The 18,952-nt window shown below is 39.8% G+C and overlaps 2 protein-coding genes across 7 annotated transcripts in view; both read left to right on the top strand.

Annotated features, from left to right (window-relative positions):
• The window catches only part of LOC141436938 (uncharacterized), a 236,978-nt gene that overhangs the window by 93,549 nt on the left and 124,477 nt on the right, over positions 1 to 18,952 (top strand). The window lies entirely within an intron of this gene.
• On the top strand, positions 737 to 9,863 carry LOC141436942 (uncharacterized). The gene is made up of 3 exons (XM_074100084.1): positions 737 to 798; positions 1,996 to 2,181; positions 9,293 to 9,863. The coding sequence occupies exons 2-3, from the start codon at positions 2,090 to 2,092 to the stop codon at positions 9,639 to 9,641; spliced, it is 441 nt and encodes a 146-aa protein (XP_073956185.1). The 5' UTR covers positions 737 to 798; positions 1,996 to 2,089; the 3' UTR covers positions 9,642 to 9,863.

The raw sequence follows: 18,952 nt of genomic DNA, 5'->3' as shown, positions 1-18,952 counted from the left end.
TTGTTTCTTCGTATTGCATCATCCTAGCAGGTGGTAGGACCTTGTGCCGGGTCCATCCGGGTTGCAACCACCACCTTACTCGCCAATCCCGCCGCTAAGCAGCAGTGCTTCATTTTTTTCACTGCTGTGTTCCGGTGCGGAGAGTAAGGCAGCCGGTTAATTTACAAGCACACGAGGCACTCCAGCTTAGCCCTCCAACCTCGATCATCGATTCATCTACTTCTAGCATCTACCTACCTACCTACATAACGCTACCTTGCTTCTATTAGAGCACTGCTTACGTGTATCTCGTAGCAGTGGTTCAAAAGGTAGCTACATCTTAAACTTACCGTTTTTTTTACAGCTTCATCAATTTCTTTTTTGCGCATCTTCAATTCTTTTGCTTCATTTTCGCTTGATAATTTTTCCATTATGCGCAAATATTTTCCTACCTACATTTAAAAATAATCAAAGTGCAAACGTATTTCCTTCTGCCTGCCCAGCCTAAAGCCAATCTTAAAAAATATTAGACTTCATTGCAACTTCTTGCCTTAAATATTTTCCTTTTTTTATTACTGCATCAATAAATTTAAAATAACTTCATTCTCCCTACATCACTGTTTGCTTACGCTCGAAGCATAAATATTTTATTCAACGCATTTCAGTGAGAATTCTCGCACGGGCACCAAACCCGGGACCGGGAGCAGGCGCTATCCTCTGCGCGGTCAGCTGTCCGCGCCGTTCATACCTACCCGCCGGCGCCTGCCTCGCTCCGTGGCTGCTGACGCCAGCGCATTCCTCAACACAAAAGCAAGGAGCGTAAGCCGTTCGCAAATTTGTACCTATAGTTTTTAACATCATTATAACTTAACGATAATTTATTCTACTTGCAATATTCTAGCTGGTTCATTGATTTAATTTTGCATCGTAATAAGCGCCGTTTAAACATGCCACATTCTGATTCGAAACTGTCCGTGTCCTCACAGGGGAATTGCAAAATGGCACCGTCTTTTATATTACCTACTGATGAGTCACTTGCTGATCTCAAGGTTAAACGGAGCTCAATCAAGGGACAAGTCACAAAGTTTAACAATTATTTAAACGGCATTGACAAAAATAAAACATTAAATTCGATTCAAGTCAATGAATTAACTCTAAAGTTGAATAAATTTTTGGATCTAAGTAATAAATTTGAGATCATTCAAACTCGCATAGAGATCCTAAATAAAGACGACCTCGCGAACGAATTAGCGGAAAGAGACTCCATTGAAACAAGTCTTCATCACTGCATCGCTACAGCACAAGACTTGATAGACACAGTTAAATCTAAGGACAATTTTCACGACGCCGACCAAGACTCATCTTGTTCGAGCGGGCAACGGTGTCACAATACTTTAGGTTTTAAGCTACCGTTAATTCAAATTCACAAGTTTGATGGAACTTTTTCTAAATGGCTTGAATTTCGTGACACTTATGAATCTCTTATACATAAAAATACGAGAATTCAACAAATACATAAATTTCATTATCTCTGTTCATACCTTGAAGGCGAGGCGGCACGCGTCATTGCCAACCTAGAAGTCTCAGAACATAATTACTCCGAAGCCTGGGATCTTCTGTGCGAGCGATATAATAACAATCGCCAACTTATTACTAATCATCTTAATTCCTTATTTAATATTGAACCTTTACAGCGCGAATCAGACAAGGCGTTGAGATACCTCAGCGACCATGTCACAAAGAACTTGCGGGCATTAAAAACGCTCGGCCAACCTACCGATCAGTGGGACACGATCATCATACATTTACTTACAACTAAATTAGATCACGCTACCAGTGTGAGATGGGAGGAATATCGTAATGAGTTATCAGAACTACCCTCATTAGATGATTTTAAAAAATTCTTGAAGACTCGTGCAAATGTTTTGGAAACATTATATAGGTCCAAAAGGGACAAACCGCATAGACCCCAAGTCAGGTCAGAAACTCACCCTGCCAAATCTTTCCTGGTTTCAGCTGGTAAAGAAACGCAGCGGCCGTGCGTCGTGTGCCAGGGAACGCATCGTATCTTCGACTGCAAGGTCTTCAGTAGCCTGACGACAGACGAAAAATGGGCACAGGCAGCAAAACTCAAGCTCTGCTTCAACTGCTTGCGCTCGGATCACGACACGTCTCGCTGTCGACTGGGAGGCTGTCGCGTATGTAAGAGGCGACACAACACTGTCTTACACAAACCTAACACGAACACACCTGTACCTCCTGTTAAGACTTACGATCACAAAAATAGTGATGAAAAACCGTCTTCTTCTTCGATCGTCATGTCAGCAGTATCCTCCTCTGAAGTACTGCTGTCCACTGCTTTAATTGACATCTATAACCCTCATAACAATAGAGTAGAAACAGTCAGGGCGCTGCTTGATAGCGGCAGTCAGTCTTCGTTCATCACTGCTGACTTAAAATCACGTCTTCACCTGGCTCCTCAGCGCTCCAGTGCTACAAGTATCCTGGGCATTGGAGACACATCTTTAAACATCGTTCCAGAACGCTGCTCCGCGATAATTAAATCAAGGCAGAGTACATTCGTTCGCAAGCTAGACTTTCTTGTACTTCCTCGTATAACAAAAACACTTCCTAAAAAATACATCCCAATTGAACATCTTAATATACCATCATTTATTAACTTAGCCGATTCAACATTCAACGAGCCTTCTCCAATTGACATCCTTCTAGGTGCTTGACGTGTTTTGGGACCTTATTGGGCCAGAACAGCACTCTCTAGGGGACAGGCTTCCTATTCTTCATAGCTCCAAACTGGGCTGGCTAATAGCCGGTCCCGTCTTTAAGGGAGGCACTAAGGCTCAAGTAACTTCTTGTAACTTTGTAACAAACGATGCCGAAGGTGACTTAGAATCACAACTTACAAAATTCTGGGAGTACGAAGACTTCCCCATGCCTCATCAGTCTAAACCTATTTTAACGGAAAGTGAAAAACACTTCCAAGAAAAATACGACTCGCTTAGTAAATGGTAAATTTTGTGTCAGATTGCCTCTTATTGACTCGCCTGACTGCCTGGGCGATTCATACTTCCTAGCTAAAAAACGTTTTTTAAACTTAGAAAGACGTCTTAATCAGAATCCGAAGCTAAAGCGAATGTATTCTGACTTCATACAAGAATATCGTGACCTGGGGCATCTTTCCGATGCTGCTGTAGAAAGGCCTTCTATATCCTATTATTTGCCACATCACGCTGTAATTAAAGAGAATAGCGAGTCCACCAAGATACGTGTCGTATTCGACGCCTCAGCGCGCACTTCATCTGGCTTTTCAATAAATGATTTGCAAATGGTAGGACCAAATATTCAAGATTCTTTATTTAATATCTTGTTGCGTTTCCGTCATTACAAATATGTCATATCGGGCGATATAGAAAAGCAATACAGGCAGGTCGCAATGAACGAGTTGGATCGCGATTTACAATTGATTTTGTGGCGCGAAAACGAAGCCCTTCCAATCCGAACGCTTCGACTTCATACCGTCACGTACGGCTTCTCAAGCGCTAGTTTTTTAGCAGCCAGGTGCCTGTGGCAGTTGGGTGAGGAGTCAGCTGATCCAAACATACAAAAAATAATACAAAATGATTTTTATTGTGATGACCTACTTAGCGGAGCTGACACGGAGACTGACCGGATTATTCGACGCTCATGCCATTATTGTTTCTTCCTAGTCGCGATTCTGCACAATATGGATTCCACACATTTGCTTTGATGACATTCCTTATTCTTCACAGTCAGTAGTTTTATACAATCCGGTTTCTTCCTAGTCGCGATTCTGCACAATATGGATTCCACACAGTTGCTTTTGATCACATTCCTTATTCTTCGCAGTCATTAGTTTTATACAATCCGGTTTCTTCCTAGTCGCGATTCTGCACAATATGGATTCCACACATTTGCTTTTGATGACATTCCTTATTCTTCGCAGTCATTAGTTTTATACAATCCGGTTTCTTCCTAGTCGCGATTCTGCACAATATGGATTCCACACAGTTGCTTTTGATCACATTCCTTATTCTTCGCAGGTAGTAGTTTGATGTACCTCGACGAAAATCAGTTAAAAAGCTATCAATTTATTTCCCATGTAGGTACATTGTACAGTCGAGGGCAGCAGAGGGCGGCATTGTGCAGCAGAGGGTCGTGGGTTCAAACCCCGGCTCGCACCTCTGAGTTTTTCGAAATTCATGTGCGGAATTACATTTGAAATTTACCACGAGCTTTGCGGTGAAGGAAAACATCGTGAGGAAACCTACACAAATCTGCGAAGCAATTCAATGGTGTGTGTGAAGTTCCCAATCCGCACTGGGCCCGCGTGGGAACTATGGCCCAAGCCCTCTTGTTCTGAGAGGAGGCCTGTGCCCAGCAGTGGGACGTATATAGGCTGGGATGATGATGATGATGACATTGTACAGTCAGCGTTAGAGATATGTGACCCCCCCCCCTGCATACAACCAATCTATGTAGGGGGGGCCACATATCTCTGACGCTGACTGTACATACCTATTCAGCGAGTTTTACTAGTTTTTTCGTAGATATAGATCATATTAGTCGGAATGGCGTTTCTTACTATTTTAACTATTAGCACGACGTACCCAGACTTTTCCATTATATATGTATAGAAACTGTTTCTTTATCAAAAATGAATCACTTCACTGGCCACTTGACGGAGCCATTGTCACAATTGACATAATCAGAATTGTTATATGGTTTCAATTTCTCTGTACAATAATTATATGTTTATACAATTTTGAGTGCTCAAAGTGATAATAAACTGAAAGATGGAGGAAAACGACGATAGAGTCGTATTTATAAAAAGCGAGAGGGGGAAGGATATTCTTCTCAAAAGTGGACACAAGTATTTTTTCGAGGTAATCGTGCCAATGGATCAAACTGGCGATGCGTAAACATGATATCGTGCAGTGCATCAATCACCATTGGCAAAGATAATAATGTGCTAAAACTGAGTAAACATATGTGTAAGCCAAATAATTTTCAAAATAAAGTCGATGTTTGCTTAGACAATTGTAGGTCAGAAGTGACCCAAACCATGAAACCCGTTCAAAAAGTATTTGAAAAGGAGTTTGAGCTTATAAAGGAGAAATCGTCCGTGATTGAATCTAAACAGATTCCTGAGTTTAAAACGGTAAGAGACTCATTATACAAACGACGGTACAAAGCGTTAATGGTCGACAAAAGTTCTTTTCAAGATATTGACGACATAACACTGCCCGAAATTCTTGTAGAGGATTTTTGGTTAGTGACAAGTTCAATATTTATGTGTTTGCGACCACTCTAGGCAGGGAAACGATTCAGAAGACAACAAGTTTTTAGGGGACGGAACTTTTTCAATTACTAGATGAAAACCCGGCTTCGCTCGGGTAAAATGTAGACTCATAATAATATGTTTGAAAAAATTTTTTGCCAGTAAAGACTGTCGTACTTATCGAAAAATCTGACGTATATTCCCAGCCTTAATTATTATCACAAACACTTTAACGGCTAACCTACGTATCGGTATTTCACCAGTAGATATTTCTCCTAAATCTTATTTGCCCAAATAACTACGTAGTCAGTCCCAAAGTTCTGTCACAAATGAAAATAATGATAAAAACAAAAGTACCAATCAGTTTTTAATAAATTATATACCAATTTAAAGTACATTTAATAAAAAAATAAATTTAAGTACTTAAAATTATTCAAAATGACTTCCTTTGTTTTTAATACAGGCCCTTAATCGGCGCAGCCAGTCGTCTATCGCAGCACGCATCATTTTCATGTCTATTTCAGCGACTGCTTTTCTTAAAGATGACTTCAGGCTCTCCAAATTTTTATGGGGTTTAGCACAGACCTTCCCCTCTAAGACCTGCCAAATTTTAAAGTCCAGAGGATTAAGGTTCGGACTGGAGGAAGGCCAATCTTCGTGTCTTATAAAGTCGATTTTTTGACGGCCAAACCAGGCTTGAGTGGTCTTGGCTTTGTGTGCTGGCGCAGAATCCTGCTGGAACACAAAATTATGACCTGAAAATAGCGTGTTGGGCAGATCTTTGACATGCTTATCCAAAACCGTCTCTTGGTACACTTTCGCACTGATTTTGACCCCTTTTTCGCAAAACTGAACCTCAGTTGGCCCGTAATAAGATCAGAGAATACTCTTCAGAGCTCCTAGCGTACACTCTATCATTATGTTTATTGTACTTCTCTTCAATATCGAAAATCTTTTCGTCTGTAAAGAGGATATCACGGTGTCGATTTTTCGCGTACCGCTTTAACAACTTCCGGGATCTTTTAAACCTTATTGTTTTTAGACGGGCATTAAGTAAGTGCCCACTCTATTTTTTGTATGCTCGCAGACTAAGATCTTCGTTTAAAACCTTTTTGACGGTTTTTCTACTGACACCCATCTGCAAAGCCATCAACTTCTGTTTTCGGACAGGATTTCTTGCTATGCGTGCCTTGATCGCTTTGATCACTGCTGGTGTTTGTACGGAGCGAGGCCGGCCAATTCTTTTCTTGTCCTCAACACTGGAGACTTCATTGTACCTGTCAATCGTACGGTACACAAACCTAAGCGTTATATTTACATTTTTGAGCAACTTGAAAATGGTACTTGGCGAGTGCCCACAGCGGTGCAATGCTAAAACAGCTATTCGGTTTTCTTTAACGTCCACTCCATCGTGAGAAATTGCAGCGAATGACTGTTTATTGTTTTAAAATAATTGACAAACATTCAAAAATGGAATTCAATCAAATTTTCTTAAAATCATGTTTTAAATTTAAAAATAATGTGCCAGTGACAGAACTTTGGGACCGACTACGTATGTCTGTCTCATAATCAAAGAAATTAGACCTAAAGGGCCCCATATAAGGTACGATCCGTCTGTACGATCGATCTGATGAAAATCGACGAATCGTACCGTGTGTGGGGCCCTTAAAAGGTCACAATGGAGAACGAAATGCAAACCTGTGACACGTGATGACGTGACACTCACGCCACTTTGATGTGATGACTTTGACATGTTTACTTCGCAACGCCATTATATATACTCAGTAATTTATTCCATTTTTTATTGAAAATACTCGCTAAATCCGAATTTTCTACCTAGAAGTTGTCGACTCGGAACAAACGTCAACAACTGAAGATAGTTATAGTTAAAGGTAGTTGGTGATAGTTTTGAATTTTGATAAGATCCATTCAAGTTTTCCGGCAAGACGTTTCGTTTTACACAGTCACATGAGTCACAGTTCTTTGTAATGGATACTTTTTGGCGTGACGCACGCGATGTGTTGAAGGCGAGCCGTATCTAAGAGCTAGCTAGTATGAAACGGAACGTTTATTAACTACCCAAGATGGCGACTGCGGTTTGTTTGTCAGTGCCATTAGAATTTAACGAAATTCTCCATAATCCGAATTTTGCGGATATATGTTGTCGACTCGGATCGACTAATTTTTTACGCTCTTCAATTTGATGTGCATTTCGTTCGAGTCTACCGTACCCCTGGACGAAATTATTAATATAGAAGATATACGCTGCATGCAGATTTAAAAAGATACTTGGATGAGGCTACTACTATCGTACCTGTAATTTACGCTCTACTCCCAAACAAATCACAAAATACGTACGAGCTATTGTTTTCAATATTGAAAGAAAAACTGTTACTGAATGTATTACAATTTAAAAGTGACTATGAATCAGCCGCTACAAATGCGTTAAAAACCGTATTCAAAAATGTGATTATAAAAGGATGTTTCTTCCATTATCAACAATCAATTTGGAGACAGGCTGAAAAACTTGAAGTAACTGGACATCCCCTTGGTAAAAACATAACAAGACAATTATGTAAATTAGCATTATTTCCGCCAGCTGATATACTGGATGGTTTCGGTATCATTACTGAACTTATGCCTCAAACACCGGTATTTAATCTGTTCAAAAAATACTATAAAAAGAGTGGATGAATAAAATAAAACCAGAGATGTTTAGTTGCCACAACGAGCTGAATAAAACTACCAATTTTCTAGAAGGTTGGCATAATCGAATTGGTATCAGATTTGGTCGCCACCCTAAACTATTTTTGTTTCTGAGTCTATTAAAAAAGGAAGCTAAACACCAAGATTTCCAGATTAAACGCAGTCTTGCTGGATGTAAAAAACAAGATCCCAAAAGACGAAGAATAGATCATTATACAGGTGCAGATATAATTGAAAAATTTGAAAACCACGAAATATCAATGGCAGAAGCCTTAAAAGCCATGTCTGATTATGATGATTACATTTTTGAAGATTACGACAGCCCTAGCTCAGGATCGGATGAGAGTAGTGACCTAGAAACTGATGGCAGTTCTAATCATGATACTGACCACTTCATACGAAGTGACAGTTCGGACTACAATATTTTTTAACAAGACCGTACTTTAGACATTTTGTGTTAAACTGCCTGTAAATTAATAATTTTATTATGAGCTTATTTAAGAGGTTTTAAATACTTAATTTAGCTTGTGTTTCTGTTACTTAAGTATAGTCAACATCAAAACAGTGATAGTGTAAAGTTGGTTTGGCAACATTGGTTGTATTAATATTATGTTGACTTGAACTTACTTCTTCTTTTCAAAAGAGTTGCCAATAACATAGTTAAGGTATAAGTAAATTACTTAATGCGTTGCGACATAAAGACATCCTACCATGATATCATTTGTAGATTCGCGTTAAACTGCTAGTAAGGTATAGTTTTTAAGCGACTTTTATTTTGTTCAGATACAATTAGGATTGTTCATTTTGTGTATGGGTAGTTAAAGAACTGGAAAAAGGTTTATTTATTTATTTTTATTTTATGAAAGAACGTACAGCGATTTAAGAAACTGTTATAAAAGATGTATATGCATATTTTTGTTTTATTTATTTTCGTTTATACTGTGTGGAAATCCAATATGAGTTTTATCTTTAAATGGTGGTCCTGTACAGTCAGCGTTATGTATAGTACGTAGCATCCATAGTAGCCAAATAGTTCGGTACGCCATAGAAATTATATTCTGTACCAAATAATTTGGCTACTTTAGATGCTACTAGCTATTATTACACTGACTGTACATGGCCACATTTAGATAACTTAGTACTGCAGTGCAAAGTAAACCAAAAATGTAACCATTAAAGATGTATTTGCATACCGGTTAAAGATAGTTAAAATTGCCGTCCTCTCGCCCCCCTCTCTTCCTCTCCCATAGACTACGCAGCGCTCACACCCGGGCACTTTCTCCTTGGCAGGCCACTGACGTCGCTCCCGGGGCCAGACCTGGCCCACACCACCATCACCAGGTTGGATCGCTTCAGGCAGCTGGAGCAAATGAGACAACACTTCTGGAAACGCTGGCAGGCTGAATACGTCACGGAACTACAGCAACGTCTCAAATGGAGAACACGTAGCAGGGATCTACAGCAGGGAGACCTCGTTATTATAAAGGAAGACAACCAGCCGCCCCTCTTATGGCGGCTGGGCCGAGTAGACACTCTTCATCCCGGGTCAGATGGGGTTCCCCGAGTCGCCGATATAACCACTGCGAGAGGAGTCATCAGACGCGCACTGAACCGTCTCTGCCTTCTTCATGATTCTTGAAAGCGGTGCTTTCAAGGGCCCCCAGTATGTTTGCGCCCGCGCGAGCTACGTCATCAGGCGACAGCGGGGGTGAAGGCTGCCCCGCGCCGCCGGCATCGAGCACCACACATTCACCGCTAACAGCCAGACCGACCACACGCGTGTTTTATAAATATTGTATATTTAACTACATTATAATCTTCCAAAAAACTCATCTTGTTTTAAATAACTCTTATGTACGCTCGTACAGATTGCTGTATAAAATGCGTCGAAAGTTTCTCCGTCCTCTTGATTTCGCTTGTTAAATTTATAGCTGTTTATTACTTGATTTTGTTAAGGTTTGAAATGTTCATCGAATATTGTGATAACGTCTTCTAGCTTTGTTTTCTCGTCTTTTTGTAGTACATTGAAATATAATTCTTGCGCCTGGTGTCCAATGCAGTTCAAAATAATAGCAGCTTTTCTTGTTTCGGCTAATCTGTCGAACCCGGCGGCCAGCAGGAAAATTCGAAAGGATTGTTTGAATCTTTGCCATTGTGGCCAACAATTACCGACGTCGTCTAAATTTATGCCATGTGGCATTTTGTATTCAATCGCGCACATGTTATCTACCTCTTGTGCCGCGTTTTCCTTCTTATCCCCTTCATTCTGCATAATTATTATTTTATCTTAATGCTGTTTTCGTATTGAGGTCCGGGGCGTGCCGAGCGATTTTGAGGTTACCTTATTCAATCCAAGTGAATCTTGTGAAATAATAGTTCTTCTCCGACTGCGCCATGTAATATTAGTTAATTAAAAGTCACTTGAAGTTGATTCGTGTTTTATTTTAAGAAATCCTTTTACAATCTTAATTATTTTAGTTTTCAATGTGCTGCCCTTGCTCTCTGCTAGATGTCAAGTGCCGTTGACATTGACAGCTGGATGACAGTTCTATTACATTGATATTTTAGGATAGCATGAAACTTCTTGCCAACGAAATATTGTTAAGATTGTGTGCTCTGATTTGCTTATTCTGCTGTCGTCTAACCCCGAGAAACATTCCGAATATTCTTGTAAGATTGTCTCAAGTTTCGTTAATGCGTCTGAATCAAGATTATCGCCTACCTTGTAGGTATCTGGTTTGTCCTTCATCGCGGCTCGTGCTACACATCGGTTAATAGGCAAATGAAATGTATTATTGCTTGTATTTATTACATTCATGACTGCCTTTCCATCGACAAACTCGATGTTACCCTGTGGAACGACACACTCGGCCCTCGGAGCCTTATGTTCGGTGTGGCGCACGGACGCCTGTCCACACAGTAACTGATCACACGACACTATTATTTTATTAACCCCCGGCGACAGGGTGATTGGGCTATCCGAGACCAACTTTACACGCTCGACATCCTCGTAAAGAGCAGGTAATTCGCTTAAATTGTTAGCGTTATACATTTTTAAAGAAGTAGGTGTCTTGATGACGTACACGTTCGGATAGTCCGTAAATGGTTGGCCGATAATAACACCGATGTCTTGCGCATAATCCGGTACAATATAAGCGCGCGCCTCGCATGAGGCCTCGTCGGCGCAAACCTTTACATATGCCTCACCAATCGGTGTTATTTTCGAACCACCAAAACCACTGATAACACTGTTCGATTGACAGGGTTGCACCTCGAGATTTAATTTTCGTGATGTAGTGTGAGTAATCGTAATACACGAGCTACCGAAATCGACAAAAGCTTCCACGGGGCGGTCATTGACCTTTGCATTGAGATAATACTTAGAACTCGAAGATTGATCCTTTATAGCATGCACCGACTGTGACGCGCTCGCGTTCGAATTATTATTACTGTTGTTGTGAGACCTTCGAGCTTTAAGTTTTAGACACTCTTCTTTAATATGACCCGATCTACTACAATAAGTACACTTTTTAGCCTTGCGGAAGCATTTTTCTTCCGTGTGGCCCGATTTACGGCAAAAAGTACAAAAGGTTGCCTTATCACGCACTTTGTAATTGCAATTGGATGACATGTGACCGCGCTTTTTACACAGGTTGCATCTCATTTTTTTAGCGGATGAAACTACTCTGACTCTACTATATCTCAATGTTGGCTAAACTGATTTGATTAGGTAATTAAAAAAAAGTGAATGAATTTGCGTGAACAGTAGCCGTCGTTGATGATTACGACGATAATGTCATCAAACAGGTCCAGAAGGAAGGAAGAAAATATGTCGGTATGTGATGAACCCCAGGAGGTGTTATACCCAGAATGAGGAGAGGAGGGGGATCGAGAACAAGATTGTAGAAAGATCGGGTATTAAATTGATACTTGGGTGTGGGATATAAATTGATATGAAATTATTTCCCATGACATTGGCCGCAACAGCGTTAATATCATGAGAATGAGGAGGGAGAGGATTAGTGAGAAAGTATAACCTCTTTTAATCAATAAGTGTGAAATGCAAAAAGAAGGAAAACACATTTTGAGAAAAAAAGGCGGGAAACTGTAAAACTTGGCGGACGCGTTTTTGTGCAAATTCATTTTAATATTCTTTTTATCTGTAAATATAGGATCAATTAAGGTGTAAAGTAAAATATTTAGATTCTGTGTAATTTATTTTAGTGTAGTCCTAGCTGAATATTCGGTAAGTAGAGTTTATTCTTATATTGTTAATATGAGTAAAGAGGAGCCCCCAGACCAGACCCTGGGGGTTCATTTTCAGTGCAACCACCATCACCTGCTTGCTATGTTACTGTAAACAACAATAACGAAATCACCAATGATATACCTACACAATGACAATGACTCAGTCATGGGCTTTGATTCCGATGCGTCTCACGCATCAGCATAGGCCGAAAATTCTAAAACATCTTCGCGTAAACGCTCTTTTGTTCGTCAATTTGCAAAACGTGTAACAAAAAAACGAGACATCGGAATAACAGTGGCACTGACCCTAATAAATCTTGCAAATGTGATTCAGACACTGATAGTCATGCCTGAAAAAGTAACACCGAATTTAGTTGATACGAATGCGACTATAGAAAATCCAGGCAAGGTCCCCATTGGTAGAAAGACCTACCAATCATCAGATGCTTCTTCGTACCTCATTCATGTGCAGCGCATTGAGACATCACCTTCTGACAATACCACCTTACACCCAGTTACATTTAGCAACTTCTTATTAAAACAAAAGTACAAAAACATTGTAAATGGCAGTGTTAAAAGAATCGGTAGGAACAGAATTGCTGTTGCATTCTCAAACTTTATAGATGCAAATGCTTTTATTTCAGATGCCAATTTGACAAACCATAAACTGAGAGCTTTTATTCCTACCTTTAACATCACCAGGATGGGGCTTATTCGCGGGGTGCCTGATAATTGGAGCCCTGAGGAAGTCATTGAGAATATTAAAGTTCCCATAGGTTGTGGTGAAATAATAAAAGTAAGACGACTAAACTACAAAGTAATGGTTTCAGGTGCGCCAGTATGGAAACTTTCTCAAACTGTTATACTTACTTTCGATGGCCAAACACTTCCTAAAAAAGTTTTTATGTGCTACAATGCCCTACCAGTCGAGTTATATATTTTCCCCACCATACAATGTTACAACTGTTGTCGTTTCGGCCATACCAAAATTCAATGTAGATCTAAGCCTTGTTGCTATAAGTGTGGTCAAGGCCACACTGGGTCTTCTTGTGACATCACACCAGATTTTGCATCCTGTTCCTTATGTGCAGGTCATCACTTTGCAAGTAGTAGGTCCTGCCCTGAACTTGACAGACAAAAGAGAATTAAACATAGTACAGCAACTTCTTCTATCTCCTATGCTGAAGCTTCAAAGCTGCATCCAGCTATTTCAAAATCTTTTGAAGATGTGGTAGCTCATGGCCAAAATAACTCTTATTCGCAATCAGGAAATCAATTATTTACCCCAGTAGTTCCCCACAAAATCTACAATTTTGCAAAAGCCAAGACCTGCCCACATCCTATCAAAAGGTTATGATCAAGAGGCTCATATGTTAGAAATATTAAAAAGTAATATTGTCTATGGTTTTTTTCAAATATTGATGACAGTGTCGGTCAAGTAAAAAAAGGACTATCGTGTTTTCTTTTGCTCATGTCTCTTGATAATATGTTTAATTTATTGTGTTTTTATCTTTTAATTATATTCTGCTAATACTACTGCGTGTGTGCATGATTTATTCACCTACTATATCAGGTTATGGGTTACTCAGCAACGAAAATGCAGAATGTCTAAAGAGAGCGGCGACTGTTCAACTTCAGTCATCAGCGGTAACACAAGTATTTCAAACATTGGAACAATGAGTAATTCGCTGACTATCGAAAAAACTCGACGGTAATTCAAATTATTCAACATGGAAGTTTCAAATGGAGATGTACCTTATAGATGCAGAATTGTGGGAGTACACGAGTGTTACCCCTGCACATTCAGATGCAGAAGGTAAGAAAAGAGATCAAAGAGCGAGAGCAAAAATTTGCCTGATGATCAAACCACATTGTCTGGTTCACGTGAAGAAAGTCACTACAGCTAAGCAGGCATGGGAAGCCTTACAGGCTGCTTTTGAAGACAAAGGTTTGAACAATCGATGTAGACTTCTATCAAGGCTAGTGAGCTACAAACTGGAACAATTCTCTACAGTGAGAGATTATGTCACAGCGGTAATGACAACGTCTCAGGAGCTGTCAGACCTTGGAAAAGAGGTAGACGATGAGCTGATGGCTGCTTTACTGCTTCAAGGGCTAACCCCTGATTTCCAGCCGATGAGACTAGCGATAGAAAACAGTAACATTACCCTTACTACAGATTACGTAAAGACAAAACTTTTCCAAATGGAAGACACATTTTCAGCGCCAAGTTCAAGCGGAACTTTGACGACTTCGGCACTGCTATCGAAGCAAAAAGGCAAGAGCAAGCCGAAGATTAAGAAGAAAATAAAGTGTTACATTTGTGATGGTCTGCACAAGGCATATGAATGTCCGAATAAACCAAAGAAGCAGAAAGAAGAGTTTAATGCTTTTGCATTTGGCATAGCTGGAGACCATGAAGAAGAATGGGTCTTGGACTCGGGAGCATCCAGACATATGACAGGCAGAAGACAGTTGTTTAAAGACTATAAGGGTATAGAACGTATCACTGTAACTTGTGCAAATGGTGACAAGGTATATGGAGAAGGAAAAGGTACGGTACAGTGCGAGTCAACAGGAATGACTGTCAGCAATGTCATGTATGTACCAAAGTTATCAGCTAACTTGATGAGTGTGAGTGCTATTGCTGAAAAAGGGTATGTAATAGTATTTTCTCCTAAGCAGTGCGAGATATTTAAAAGAGATGAATGCAAAATTAGTGGGAAAGCAATCATCAAAGGTGGAGTAGACAGAGGTGTATACAAATTAAACCAGTGTTGTTTACAGAATGCTGCACTCACGTCGACAGCGGAAAGCAGTGAGCTCGACCTGTGGCATCGCAGAATGGGACACCTAGGTATACGTAACCTCCTTCTACTGAAAAACAAAATGGCGACAGGGGTAAGTTTTCCCAAATCTACCTCAACATTTGAATGTGTATCCTGTTTGATGGGAAAGCAAACCAAACTTCCATCAAAGAAGAGTGGTGCAACACGAGCAACAGAGGTGTTAGGTTTAATCCACTCTGATGTCTGTGGACCAATGAATGTCACTTCATTTAGTAAATGTCAATATTTTCTTACGTTTATTGACGATTTTACGCGAAAAACATTTGTATATTTTTTAAAACAAAAAAGTGAAGTTTTTGAAAGTTTAAAGAATTCAAAGCACTTGTTGAGACGCAAACGGGGAAGAAAATAAAGGCATTAAGAAGTGACAATGGAAAAGAGTTTGTTAATAAACAAATGGATGATTTCCTGAAAGAAAATGTATTCAGCACCAAGTTACAGTGGAATACACACCGGAACAAAATGGAGTCGCAGAACGAGCTAATCGTACAATCTGTGAGAAGAGCAGATCGATGCTTCAAGAATCAGGACTAGAAAAGCATTTTTGGGCAGAAGCCGTCCATCATGCAGTCTATCTGAAGAATAGATCACCGACTATTGCAGTCAGAGATAAGACCCCAGAAGAAGCATGGACAGGAAAGAAATGTGACCTGAAGAATATCAAAGTTTTCGGATGCAGAGCTTTTATGCACATCCCAGATCAAAAGCGGACCAAATGGGATCCAAAAAGCAAGGAGTTAGTGCACACAGGTTTTTGGAGACAATGCCAAAGCTTATAGACTATTAAACCCAAGACTGGTCAGGTGTTTAAAGCCAAAGATGTGGTATTTTTTGAAGGGCAAAAATACCAATCCGAGAAACAAGTATCAGTCACGGAAGAAGTGCCTGTCACTATTCAACACGAGGAGCATGAGGTTCAACCACTACCCAGACAGGAAGAAGTCCAGTCACCTCACGTGGAGAATGACACGAGGGAGGAAGTTCAATCACCTCGAGTGGAGATTGAAATGAGGGAAGAAGCTCAGCTGCCTCAAATGGAAAACGAAGAAGAAGAAGTCACTCTTGAGTCAAATGATCAAGTTCAGTGTCAACCACTTGAAAGATTTGACTATGAATCTGAAATGGATAACTTCATATCAGCTGACGAAGAAGAAAATGAAGAGCCTGAAACTGAAAGAAAACCGAGAGAAAGAAAACCTAAGCAGTTTCCAGACCACATCTTATACAATGCAACTGAAATCGGAGAAGGAAACGACTACAGTTCAAGAAGCTTTGACTAGACGAGATGCTGATAAATGGAAAGTCGCAATTCAGGAGGAGTTAGATGCCCTCAAGAAAAACCAAACGTGGACCCTTGTGAAGCCCCCGAAGAAGTGCAACGTCGTTGATTCTAAATGGTTATTTTAGAATCAAAGAAGAGGCGGGAAATAAGCAAAGTACAAGGCACGACTGGTGGCTCGAGGCTTCAGCCAAAGGTGGGGTATCGACTATTATGAGACTTTTGCGCCAGTTGTCCGTCATAGCTCACTGAGAACCTTAATAGCGTTGGCCAGCAGGATCAATTTTAAAATTGATCAAATGGACGTGAAGACCGCTTTCCTAAATGGAGATCTACAGGAAACAGTCTTTATGAAGCAACCTGAAGGTTTTGTAGACAAGACAAGAAAGGATTATGTGTGTCAGCTCAATCGTTCTCTCTATGGGCTGAAACAAGCTCCACGAGCATGGAACAGCAAATTAGATTGTGAGTTGAAAAAACTTCAATTTAGACAGTCTAAAAACGAGCCGTGTGTCTACATAAGGTCTAAAGAGTCTAAGGTCACAATAATAGCAGTTTATTTAAGATGATCTACTAATCTTTTGGAATAATGAAAACGAGCTTAAGATTGTGAAGAAAGACCTTATGTCAAAATTTGAGATGAAGGATCTTGGTAAGGCAGACCTTATATTAGGAATGCAGATCACTCAAACGAAGGACGAGATCAAAATTGACCAAGAACGGTATATAGAGAAAAACTCCTTAGGACTTTTCAAATGGAGAATTGTTAAAACAGTTGCCACACCGGCAGTCCCTGGTTCTCACCTAGAGAAATTGGCGAATGGACTGGAACCAGAAAAGAATTCCATATCAAAATTTGATTGGATCCCTGATGTACCTTGCAGTGTGCACTGACCCGATATTATGCACATGGTAAGCTTCTTGAGTCAGTTTAACAACTGTTACACGGAAGAAATTTGGACAGCAGCCAAAAGGGTGCTACGGTATTTGAAAGGAACCAAAAGCTATGGAATAGTAATATAATCTCGAAACATAACGTCTAAAATGTTTCAAGGGTATGTTGATGCTAGTCATGGTGGCAAGGAAGACGATAGGAAGTCTTGGACTGGTTATGTCTTCTAGCTCAAGGAGGAGCTATATGTTGGCAAAGCAGTAAGCAGAAGACCATCGCTTTATCAACTGCAGAAGCAGAATACGTGGCTATGTCGGAAGCTGCAAGAGAAGCTGTATTTCTGAGGAGATTTACAGCAGAATTGACAGCGACAGAGGAACATGTGTGAACATCCTCAGTGATAGTCAGTCGGCAATAGCCATTGCGCCAAAACCCAGTACATCACCAACGTACTAAGCATATAGACATTCGCTACCACTTTGTAAGGGAAGCAATTGTAAATAAACAGATAGCTGTTAATTACATTGAGACGAGTCGTATGGTGGCTGATGCACTAACCAACCCTTGTTGAAGGGAAGTTTGGATGGTGTGCAAATGCAATGGGTGTGAGAGCATAAGAGACAAAAGAGAATGTAAAGTATTTGAAAATAAGGAGGAGTGTTTAGAAATATTAAAAAGTAATATTGTCTATGGTTTTTTTTCAAATATTGATGACAGTGTCGGTCAAGTAAAAAAAAGGACTATCGTGTTTTCTTTTGCTCATGTCTCTTGATAATATGTTAAATTTATTGTGTTTTATCTTTAATTATATTCTGCTAATACTACTGCGTGTGTGCATGATTTATTACCTACTATATCATCATAAAGCTCTGAAAAAGATTACAACATGACTCTTTCATGTAAGGGTTGTGCTGCTAACAATCAAAAACATGCCAGCTAATAATAATCAAAAATAACACTCCAAGTACTTCAATATTTATAATGCTTATTAAATTATTTAACTCAAACACAATCAAATAAAAAATACACCGTCCAACGTTGCCCCCTTATTTGAAATTTTGAGTTGACCCAGTTCCTGAACCATCCACAATGGACAATCACTTAAAGATTGTTCAGTGGAAATTGACGCAGCATAGTCAATAAGAAAAGCGATCTGCTTTTCTTAATTGAACAAATACAGTCCAATTGCAGTAGCTTACTAGAACATTGGCTAAAACCAGATTTTCTTTTAAAATCTCTGGTTTTCTGTTTTGCGTGAGATAGATCTGATGGTTATGGCGGCGTTGCTCTACTCATCAACAATTCTTTTTATTTTACTCCTTTCCTCTCCCTCCTCATAGTGCTGAATATTCTATTGTTGCTTGCCATCTTAATAATTTAGTTGTGTTCTATTTATATTCCCTGTCCATCTTCAATCATATTCAATGAAATAAATTCAATTTTATCCACTCTCCCTAAACCAAACATCATTCATGGGTTGTGCGAATTCAAACCATTTTGGTTAAATTTTTAATAGACATTCTAGATAACCACAACCTTTGTTTTATAAATAATGGTAGCCCAACGCGTCGAACCGAGCCAAATGTTGCTGTGAGTGCAGTTGATTTGTCTATTACTACCCCGACTTTTAGCGGCCTTCTCTTTCATGGGATGTCCTCTCATCAACTTTTGGCAGCGACCAT

This window comes from Choristoneura fumiferana, chromosome 17 (assembly GCF_025370935.1).
Source record: "Choristoneura fumiferana chromosome 17, NRCan_CFum_1, whole genome shotgun sequence".
In the NCBI taxonomy this organism is placed as follows: domain Eukaryota; kingdom Metazoa; phylum Arthropoda; class Insecta; order Lepidoptera; family Tortricidae; genus Choristoneura; species Choristoneura fumiferana.
The sequence above is the reverse complement of the archived record's forward strand: the minus strand, read 5'-3'. Positions and strand labels throughout refer to the sequence as shown.

Bases quoted from the DNA above. Each gene is read 5' to 3' on its own strand.
- LOC141436942 (XM_074100084.1), top strand. From the start codon at position 2,090: ATGGGCACAGGCAGCAAAACTCAAGCTCTGCTTCAACTGCTTGCGCTC. The intron at 2,182-9,292 runs GTAAGAGGCGAC...TCTCCTTGGCAG, and splicing joins ACTGGGAGGCTGTCGCGTAT to GCCACTGACGTCGCTCCCGG.